Source organism: Limulus polyphemus, unplaced genomic scaffold (genome assembly GCF_000517525.1).
Source record: "Limulus polyphemus unplaced genomic scaffold, Limulus_polyphemus-2.1.2 Scaffold475, whole genome shotgun sequence".
Lineage (NCBI taxonomy): Eukaryota > Metazoa > Arthropoda > Merostomata > Xiphosura > Limulidae > Limulus > Limulus polyphemus.
In genome coordinates this window covers 12497-24385 of record NW_013666085.1, presented here as the reverse complement: position 1 = coordinate 24385, position 11889 = coordinate 12497, and the positions used below count along the sequence as shown (strand labels likewise).

Genomic DNA, 11889 nt, shown 5'->3' with positions numbered 1-11889 from the left:
CACAAACAAACATAAATGTTGTACATTTATAATAAAGTTTTCTTCAATACCCATTCAAGCCGTCTACAAACTTATAATAAAAGAAAGTGTACCTTCTTGATCTCCGACTTTGAAACTTCTGTTGTCTTCTCTACACCATTTGATGACAGGTAGAGGATTTCCTGTAGCTTTACAGATGAGAGTGACGTTCTCGGTGTACTCCATGACATCAGTACTGTTACTGGTACTGCTGCTATCAAAAGCTGGAGGAACTAACACAGAAACACTAGTTTAACGTTTAAATTATAAGTATCCAACTCTCTAACTGGATATTAAGCCATGTTAGTCATAACGACCACATTAAATCTGAATCCAATCCTCTGATTACAGTGAAGACAACCTAACAAAAGCCATCTTCTTATTAGATCACGTAATTTTACAACTTAATAAAAGTTGAATCCAATCCTCTGATTACAGTGAAGACAACCTAACAAAAGCCATATTGTTATTAGATCACGTAATCTTACAACTTAATAAAAGTTGAATCCAATCCTCTGATTACAGTGAAAATAACCTGACAAAAGCCATCTTCTTATTAGATCACGTAATCTTACAACTTAATAAAAGTTGAATCCAATCCTCTGATTGTAAAATGGTTTCCAGATGTACAGAACCACCTGTAAAGAAGTTTTATTGAAATACAATCCAAAGTAGAGAAAATTCATGGAAGTCTAAGTTAAAATCATTTATAGCACATTATTCATATGGAATGGAAACTGAGGAATTTAAAAGAGATACCCCCCCCCCCCGTAGATAAGTACAATGTGAAGGATTTAAAATCTATTTTTTGTAATTTTTGCCTTTTGCGTAGAGAGCAAAACGACATTGGGTTATCTACTGTGTCCACTTGGCGAATCAAATCTAGGATCATAGCTTTGTAACTTCTTAGACTTACACCTGCCCACCGGGGGACTTTTTGATAACGAACAAAAAGCTATTAAATATTGATAATTCTTGTAATCATTTTTGAAAGGGTCGTTTTGAGCAAGCAGGTTTTATTTATTTACGAAAATCTTGTAGGAGGATGAGATTCAACTTTTATTAAATTGCAAGATTACGTGATCTGAGAAGATGGCTTTTGTCAGGTTGTCTTCACTGTAATCAGAGGATTGGATTCAACTTTTATTAAATTGTAAGATTACGTGATCTAATAAGAAGATGGCTTTTGTTAGGTTGTCTTCACTGTAATCAGAGGATTGGATTCAACTTTTATTAAGTTGCAAGATTACGTGATCTGAGAAGATGGCTTTTGTTAGGTTGTCTTCACTGTAATCAGAGGATTGGATTCAACTTTTATTAAGTTGCAAGATTACGTGATCTGAGAAGATAGCTTTTGTTTTTGTTTTTGCTGACTAAAAAGAATGATAAAGAAACTCATATTCATAACGTTTATACATTTCTCTTAAGTTTGAATATTTTAGCCTATGCATTGCTTTGCTTTAAATTATCCCTTCCTGAGATACCTTAATCACATTAATTAACGTCAACGTTTTATGAAATTTCACATTAGCACCCCTTTGTCACTTACCGACCACTTCTAGGTAAGCAGGCTTCGTTTTCAAGACCGGAGTGTTAACCTGGCACATGTAATAACCTTTATCTTCCAGTGTAACCTTTTCAATCTTCAATTTCCATATCCGTAAGTTCTGATGGGACACACTGTAACGGTCACTCCTTAATATCACTTTGGTGTGCACCGCTATCAGCGTTTGGTTCTTTACTCGCAGCCACGCTACCTGGTGGGAAGATATGTACAACAGATGTTACACATCTACTAGATGAAATTATATAAAGTAATGAATAGTTCACAAATTTCTCTCTCACACACTGTCAAGGAAGTGTGGCTGTTGCTTAAACATTCCAACTCTACTCACCGTAGATCGGCTGTTCGAGTTAAAACTAGAAGATAAAGTCAAACCCGTATTTCGATTAACACAGTAGAATCATTCGCTTACAAAAGGATCTTTATAATTTACAAGTAACTCTGAAGAGTGTAACTAGACGTCCGTTTTCTGCACAACGATCTCAGATATCATCCTCTACTTACCTCATTGGTGACATCCAACAAAAGTAATAAATAATGAATAAACTAAGTTAATAGTGTCGATTAAAACAATAGGCTGTATCTAATAAAACTATAAGTTGTATCTAGTAAAACAGCAAACTTTATATAATAAAACAATTAATAGTACCGATTAAAATAATGGACTGTATCTGATAAAACTATAAGTTGTATCTAGTAAAACAGCAAACTTTATATAATAAAACAATTAATAGTACCGATTAAAACAATGGACTATATCTGATAAAACTATAAGTTGTATCTAGTAAAACAGTAGACTTTATATAATAAAACAATTAATAGTACCGATTAAAACAATGGACTGTATCTGATAAAACTATAAGTTGTATCTGGCAAAACAGTAGACTTTATATAATAAAACAATGTATTGAATCTAATAAAACACTGAATTATTCCGAATAAAATGATGAATTGTGCTGAATATAAATAAATACGCCTATTAAAACAATATATTGCATCTAATAACATGATGGATTGCATTTAATAACATGATGGATTGCATCTAATAACATGACGGATTACATCTAATAACATGACGTATTGCATCTAATAACATGGTGGATTGCATCTAATAACATGGTGGATTGCATCTAATAACATGATGGATTTCAATATATTGGTTTTTACCGTAGAAAATAATACATTATTTTAAGTAAATTTAGTTTGGAAGAGAGTGAACATCGTTTTGGCAGAAATTAGATTGGGTTCGAAATAATAAATGAGTAAAAAATGTTAACACAAATGGGTTGTAATTGGGAAAGAACAGTTGTAATTTTAATTAAAGACATTGGATTTTTCAGAAAATAGCAGTTGATCTTATAAAGGCAAGTGGATTACGTTTTGTTAACATCAACTACGAATGACGTACTAAAGTTCGTTAGTAATCCTCTTTTATAAATTACGGTTGATCATCCATTTCATTGTTAGCATTCCGTAAATTATTCAGGCCACGTTACTGTAGCTACACCTGGTGGTATATGTTATTTCAAAACATGTATCGAATTTCTACGTAATTAATACTTGAGTCACTGGAGATATAATTTTGAAATACTATTTACGGTTTATTTAACGCCTTTTATGATTTCACAGACGGTCCCTATTATGGACATGTTTCATCTTCTTCTGAAATATTCGAAACATACATGATTTACAATTTATTCTCAGCACTTCCTCCATGCAGTGTAGGAACTGAACATTTACCAAAGAACTAGAATATATGTTCTGCAATGGTGGCGCCATCCAGTAGCAAAATAAACACATTTCTAAACACATGTCATTTGTTAAATAGCTTCAATTTGAGAAGAAAAAAATGCTTTTGAAACTATTCACTTTGGTTACAATTGTCTTATGAAAAATATCATTGTAACTCATCAGAATTGTTTACTAACGTCTCATAAGAAGTATGACTGTAAGTATTCACAATTGTTTACTAATGTCTTATGAGAAATATGATTGTAAGTATTCACAATTTTTTATTAATGTCTTATGAGAAATATGATTGTAAGTATTCACAATTGTTTACTAACGTCTTATGAGACGTATGATTGTAACTATTCACAATTGTTTATTGATGTCTTATGAGAAGCATGATTGTAAGTATTCACAATTGTTTACTAATGTCTTATGAGAAGCATGATTGTAAATATTCACAATTGTTTACTAATGTCTTATGAGAAGTATAATTGTAAATATTCACAATTGTTTACTAACGTCTTATTACAAGTATGATTGTAAGTATTCACAATTTTTTACTGATGTCTTATTACAAGTATGATTGTAACTATTCACAATTTTTTACTGATGTCTTATTACAAGTATGATTGTAACTATTCACAATTGTTTACTGATGTCTTATGAGAAGTATGATTGTAATCATTCTTCGCCGGTTCTAAAAGGCGTACACACCAAAACAACTGTTGTTGTGTCAAATGGCTTTTATAAATAGTGTTCCGACCTGTACTGTTTGTTGTATCTCAGCCGGCCTGAAGGGGTCTGGATTTAGCGAAACGCGTCATCGGAAATAGTTAATATAACAAATTTACTATAATTGAATACTATTAGTATCCACTCTTTTAATTATTGAAAATCCGTAAAGGACTAGATTAAGAATGTAGTACTTACAAATGTATTAGGCCTAACATAATGTCTTATGACAAGTATTATTAAATATTCACATTTATCAAACTCCCATGCGAAGCATTCTTGTGATCTGAATCTTTGTTATACTTTACGATATTCTTATAGACGCCGCCTACATTTTGTGTGTTCAAGTTTTATATTTTCAGTCTCTTTGGTATAAGCAAGTTTTAATTATTACGTCAACACTTTCATGTTTTACATACATCTTTGTAATATGACCTTCAGCTAGTTAGAGCTTTATCATGTTTTATATACATGTTGCTAATATTACCTTAGGCACTTTAGCTCTGATCCAAATGTTGCAAGATTTGTGTCAACACCGTAAGAAAACCTTGGGTTAAAACAACACAGCCTGTGTTCTGTGTAATACAAACAGGGGTGTTTCAACAGTACAACATATGTTCAAGTTACAAAAACATAGTGATTGTGTGCTAACAAAACATAAAATACAAGTGTTAGCTAATGACTAATCTTTGTTTAAAGATTCTTCCAATCTATATAAACATAATACAGATGTGAGTTCACGTCACAATAATGTATTCATATAAACAAAAATTTGTGTTTTTAAAGATACAAGGAATGTGTGTGTGTGTGTTTATATATCGCTACAGAAGACAGTTGTGTTATAATTCACACGCATCTGTGCTTATGGAACACTGTTTGTGTTGGTGTAAAATAATATAAATGTGTTAAATTATGTATGCATAGTATAGTATAGTTAAATTATGTATGTTTAGTATCAACCAAACCTTAAGATCTTGTATTGTCATTGATATTAACTTTAACATTTTGTAAGTTAACCCTTACAACACCTATATCATTAACTTTAACATTTTGTAAGTTAACCCTTACAACACCTATATCATTAACTTTAATATTTTGTAAGTTAACCCTTACAACACCTATATCGTTAGCTTTAACATTTTGTAAGTTAACCCTTACAACACCTATATCATTAACTTTAACATTTTGTAAGTTAACCCTTACAACACCTATATCGTTAACTTTAACATTTTTAAGTTAACCTTTACAACACCTATATCATAAAATTTAATATTTTCTAAGTTAACCCTTAGAACACCTTCCGCACAAACATTACAACATCTATCGTATCATTATCACATTTTTCAGTACTGGTAACTGAAGAGCAACAAATGTATTTACCACTGACACCATCTGTCATACAAACAAAATATCTAGCAAGTATTCGTTTCGTAATTTTTATCACCTGCTACAATGAGCCAATCAAGTAATTCAAAATTTACGTCATCCTCAACCATTCTTCTGTGTCAGTAAATTCGCTTCTCATTATTACTACTTTCTCTATTGTTAATTTCTCCATTGTCACCATTGTTATATTTATATATGTCAGTATTATTAACTTCTCTGTATCATTAACTTTCCTATCTTACAATACTCATGTCACCATTGTTATATTTATATATGTCAGTATTATTAACTTCTCTGTATCATTAACTTTCCTATCTTACAATACTCGTGTCACCATTGTTATATTTATATATGTTAGTATTACTAACTTCTCTGTATCATTAACTTTCCTATCTTACAATACTCGTGTCACCATTGTTATATTTATATATGTTAGTATTACTAACTTCTCTGTATCATTAACTTTCCTATCTTACAATACTCATGCCACCATTGTTATATTTATATATGTCAATATTATTAACTTCTCTGTATCATTAACTTTCCTATCTTACAATACTCATGCCACCATTGTTATATTTATATATGTCAGTATTATTAACTTCTCTGTATCATTAACTTTCCAATCTTACAATACCATTATTCTCTTCCTCTATATGAAAAAACTTAAACTTCTCAAAATTTATAGCATTTTGTAAACTTCCTTTATACCAGTAAATTCATTCCCTTACAAAATTCATGGTAGTATTATTAAATTCATTTTTAGAATGGGGTGAGGGCTGGTTGTGTGGGGAACTCTATATATCGGAGTTGAGGATATGTTACAAGGGTGACATTTAATCGCTTAGATTAGATGGCAACATTTATCTTAGAAGAAGCTTTGCCATGAATACAAATACACATATCTGAGTGTATTTAACTTTGCTGTTTTACTTTTATGTCACCAGAGTATCCTCCTTCTATATCAGTCATCACTGAGGTCTTATAACGCTCATATTATCGTTCTCTTCCTATATGTCGCTCATCTAAGCCTTACAATACATATGTCACCAGTACTGACTTCCTCAGTTTCACTCACTGAAGCTTTACAACACTCAGTCACCAAAGTGACCATTGTTATACTCGTCTATATAACTAACTTGCTTTTATTTCAACTCGTCATCGTCGAAATGTTTTTGTATATTACTAATCCACGTGTACAACACTCGTACTATGATTGGTTAGTTCTTCTTTACATCTTTCTCTCATGCCTTACAATACTTATAATCATTAGAACGTATTTCATACAAAAACTTCAGTAGATACGATGAATCAGAATAATTTGAGTCTAAAACGATGTGCAAAAATATAATTATTGATTACACAAAAACTGTTTTGGTCGATCAGATTTTAATTATATAACAGAGATTTACTGAAATTACGATCATGAGCTTAGGATTGGTAATAACATGACTCCAATATTATTTAGGATCATGAGTTCAGAGCGGTAATAACATGACTCCAATATTATTTAGGATCATGAGTTTAGGATTGGGAATAACATGACTCCAGCATTATTTAGGATCATGAGTTCAGAGCGGTAATAACATGACTCCAATGTTATTTAGGATCATGAGTTCAGAGCGGTAATAACATGACTCCAGCATTATTTAAGATCATGAGGATAATATGACTCCAGCATAATTTAGGATCATGAGCTTTAAAGGGGTGATAATATGACCCCATTTATTATCATGATGATAATATGTTTGTTTGTTTGAAGTTAAGCACAAAGCTACACAATGGACTATCTGTGCTCTTCCCACCACGGGTATCGAAACTCGATTTCTACCATTGAAAGTCCGCAAACATTCCGCTGCGGTACTGTGGGGGGGGGATGATAATATGATTCCACATGACTTTGCACAAATCCATAAATACAGAGATGCAAGTATTACAAAAATTGTCCACAGAAAATATATTAATCAGCCAATGATCACACAGAAAATATATTGATCAGCCAATGATCACACAGAGAATATATTGATCAACCAATGATTATCTGTTTTTTTTACATCAGCCACGTTACTTTCTTTATATTTCACTTAAAATATTTTTGTTTTTATTTAGACAAAAATATATCCGAAAAGTTTTCGCAACTATCTGATATTGAAAAAACATTGATATAACTGATTTCAACATTTGATATTATTTATTTGTTCAGTTTATTTTTATTTCTAAAACCCAAATATTCTGCTTCTCCTATCTTAGAGTGAAGTTTGAACAAAAGGGGCAAATAACGCTGAACAAAATGATATTGTCATTCTCTGGAATTGACGAGAAGCATTCACATTCCTTTAAAAAACAGCAAGAAAACTGGTCTATAAAATGAATACCCAGAGCGGAAAACCGAGGTTCTGTTTTTCAATAATGCCATCCTTCGTTTAGTGTCATCTAGTGGTAATAAATTGCACTATATTATTTTTTTTTATCTGAGCAGATTCTATTACAAACTATTCTTAACTTACAACTTACAAAATGTCTGCTTGAGTTATTAACTGTTCCAATAGTATTACAAAAATGGAAACTTTTATAAAGATTAAGAGTAACATATATATTTATATATATATCAAGTTCCGCTTTAGCACTTAAATTTATATTAATAGCAATTAATAAGTTTACAAGCATAAGGCCATACTTTAACGACCTTTACTATTCTTTAATCTAGTAGTACTTAAAAAGTGATAAATTTCGTGTTATTATAAGTTAGTTTCACATATTTAAAATGAAACTAGTTGAGATTAATGCATAAGACATTTTGACAATCAGAAAGTCAACCAATGCTAATAAAATATGTTATGACACATTGATAAGGTAATATAAATTATACAAATACTTCATGTGTATTTCGTGGGAATGGAGTATTAGTATAATTTATATTACCTTATCAATGGAGTATTTGTATAATTTATATCACCTTATCAAAGGAGTATTTGTATAATTTATATTACCTTATCAAAGGAGTATTTGTATAATTTATATTACCTTATCAAAGGAGTATTTGTATAATTTATATTACCTTATCAAAGGAGTATTTATATAATTTATATTACCTTATCAATGAAGTATTTGTATAATTTATATTACCTTATCAAATAATTACCATCCATACTGGTGTGTTATAAAACTGGTAGCTACCAGTCCCAGTGTTGTGTTGTATACGTAATTACCATCCATAGTGGTGTGTTATAAAAATAGTGGATATCACTCCCAGTGTTGTATACGTAATTACCATCCATACTGGAAGCTACCATTCCCAGCGATGTGTTATACATAAAGCCGCTTTTAACACTAGAGTGTTGTAAAACACACTGTTTGTTTGTTCTTAAGCATAAAAGTACACTATGGGCGATGTGTGCTTAGCCCATATCTGGTATCGAAACCCAACATCTATCATTATAAAACCTCAGAATTACGATTGAGCCACCTGCGGATAACTTGTGTCTTACTATACTGAAGTGTTCTATAGGTAACTAATGTTAGAATAGGTGTTTTATAGGTAACTACTATTAGAATATGTGTGTTTTATAGGCAACTACTATTAGAATATGTGTGTTTTATAGGCAACTACTATTAGAATATGTGTGTTTGTAGGCAACTACTATTAGAATATGTGTGTTTTGTAGGCAACTACTATTAGAATATGTGTGTTTTATAGGCAACTACTATTAGAATATGTGTGTTTTATAGGTAACTACTATTAGAATATGTGTGTTTTATAGGCAACTACTATTAGAATATGTGTGTTTTATAGGCAACTACTATTAGAATATGTGTGTTTTATAGGTAACTACTATTAGAATATGTGTGCTTTATAGGTAACTAATGCTAGAATAGGTGTGAGTTATAGGTAACTAATGCTAGAATAGGTGTGTGTTATAGGTAACTAGTGTTAGAATAGGTGTGTGTTATAGGTAACTAATGCTAGAATAGGTGTGTTATAGGTAACTGCTGTTAGAATAGGTGTGTGTGTTATAGGTAACTAATGCTAGAATAGGTGTGTGTTATAGGTAACTAATGCTAGAATAGGTGTGTGTTATATGTAACTACTGTTAGAATAGGTGTGTGTTATAGGTAACTAATGCTAGAATAAGTGTGTGTTATAGGTAACTACTGTTAGAATAGGTGTGTGTTATAGGTAACTACTGTTAGAATAGGTGTGTGTTATAGGTAACTAGTGTTAGAATAGGTGTGTGTTATAAGTAACTACTATTCAAACTGGTTTATTGTTTTTGTAATTAACGTTTGTGCGCTTTGTACTTAATTATAATTAATATGTGTGTTACTATTTACTCTATGGTGCTATGAACGTACACAAGTATACTGTTATTTAATTTAGTGTATTGTGAATCTAAGTACGACTGACTAGGATATTAAGTTGGCATATAAGTGGTGTAACTCAAAATAACGCTCCTTAGCCTTTCGTAGTATAGATTATGTTACAAGGTATAACATAATGTTTATCATATTACAGGCTGTTAGTATAAGCTCTTAACTAATCTTTCTTTACCACCTCCCATTTATTTACCAAGAGTCAACCAAGTGAGTACACTTGCTCTCAACTTTTACTGTCACTCGGCAAGTTTTAATCTTACAAGACATTGAAAAACATTTCTAATAACGAAACGGTACACTTGTGACACGAATGAACGTTATGTGCTCATGTTGAAAAGAAAAGGTTACCAATGGCATGGTAGAATGTTCTAGAGTAAGTAACCAAATTAACAGATATAATACAGCTCACCTCGACGTAACAGCAACAACATTGTTAAAATTCTTTTAGATCGCAACTAAGTTAACAGGAACAGATAACATGGAAAGTTCTGCTTACTTGAAGGTAATTTATTACTTGAAAATAACGATACGAAGGTGGATTACCTTATAATTTCCCAGATTTTCAACAATACATTGTAACACAGCATCTTTTCCAGTTCTCACTCTCAGTTTCGTTATATCAACTATAGAGGGCTCTGAAAATATCACGAAATTAAAAGCTATTCCAAATCAATCTAACAACACTAAAAATAGAAATACGATCCCTTCACTATTTTTTATTTATATAACAGAAAACAATAAACCCCAATCTTCTTTGGATAAGTGCTGCCATCTATACAATAGCAGCTAAATAAACAGGAGTCTAAAAATTCAAGATATTTTAACAAGAAACCATTAATGAAACTAATGAATACATACGTTTTAATGAAATTTCTATAACAATTTACTGGTTTTTCATGTTTCATGATAGGGTGATTTTATCTACATATTTAATTATAGAATCCATATTTGAATGAAAGGTCGCTATAAAGAACGTTGTGTATAATGAAGTGTACTGAATGTATGTTACAGTTGTTTATATTTTGTTCTTAGATAATATTTAGAAGTTTCAATAAAGAGCAAATATTCGGAGTTTGTTTTTGATGAAATCTTTTTTTTTTTAATTCAGCAAGATATCCCCTCACACATTTGTGTGACTAAGAGAAAAGCTATTTCTTTAATATCAAATACAATATGAGGCTTTATCATCAAAGTTTCCTATCACACAATAAAGGCTTTAATATCATGAGCACAATTCATTTTTAATAACGTACTTAATATAAAACATATTTGAAACTACCAATAAACGATACATTGCTTTCCCACAGCGTGAAATGAGAACATCACACTGGAGGACACAACATAACGATAAATTCTTTTCAAATTTGGTTAAATATTTGGAGATTAAGAAAGATTCTTAAAATTGGAATATAAATATTTCATGTAATACCTTTTTCTGAACGATACCGCTTCGAACTTATACTCATTGCTCTTGTCTCTCGATGAAGATTAAACCTGTAGCTTTTGTCTGCTGGCCACCAAGTTGGGTGTGATAGGAAGCCTAAAAAATACGTTCAGAACTTATCTTAATTCATCTAAACTTGTTCAAACACTTTGAATTTGGTATGTTATTTTATCTTAGAAGCCTAGATGTTTTTATTAAAGCGTTCTTAATTTCATTCTTATTCTTCGTTTCAATGCTATTGTTTTACACACTGATCTTGTCAACTTTTAAAAAGAAGTTAATTAGTTAAAATAATTGATTTTTTTCTACGGAGATATTCCTTTCTAAAACATTTTACCCTTCGATGATATCAAATCTGTTTTTCTTTTAGTGTTATAAGCCCTCATATATACCGAATGTATTGAATGGTTTGTAGTTTGTTGTATTACCGTGTGTATTGAATGGTTTGTAGTTTGTTGTATTACCGTGTGTATTGAATGGTTTGTCTGTTTATTCTATTACCGAATGTATTGAATGGTTTGTATGTTTGTTGTATTACCGTGTGTATTGAATGGTTTGTCTGTTTATTCTATTACCGAATGTATTGAATGGTTTGTATGTTTGTTGCATTACCGAATGTATTAAATAGTTTGTATGTTTG

The 11889-nt window shown here is 30.9% G+C and overlaps 1 protein-coding gene across 1 annotated transcript in view; it reads right to left on the bottom strand.

Annotated features, from left to right (window-relative positions):
* Positions 1–11889, bottom strand: part of LOC111085571 (lachesin-like) — a 37846-nt gene that overhangs the window by 19365 nt on the left and 6592 nt on the right. Inside the window, exons 2-5 of the mRNA XM_022384730.1 lie at positions 11235–11345; positions 10349–10440; positions 1568–1775; positions 93–251 (exon numbers count right to left, since the gene is read on the bottom strand). Coding sequence (XP_022240438.1) covers positions 93–251; positions 1568–1775; positions 10349–10440; positions 11235–11345 — 570 coding nt within the window. The remainder of the gene's footprint in view (positions 1–92; positions 252–1567; positions 1776–10348; positions 10441–11234; positions 11346–11889) is intronic.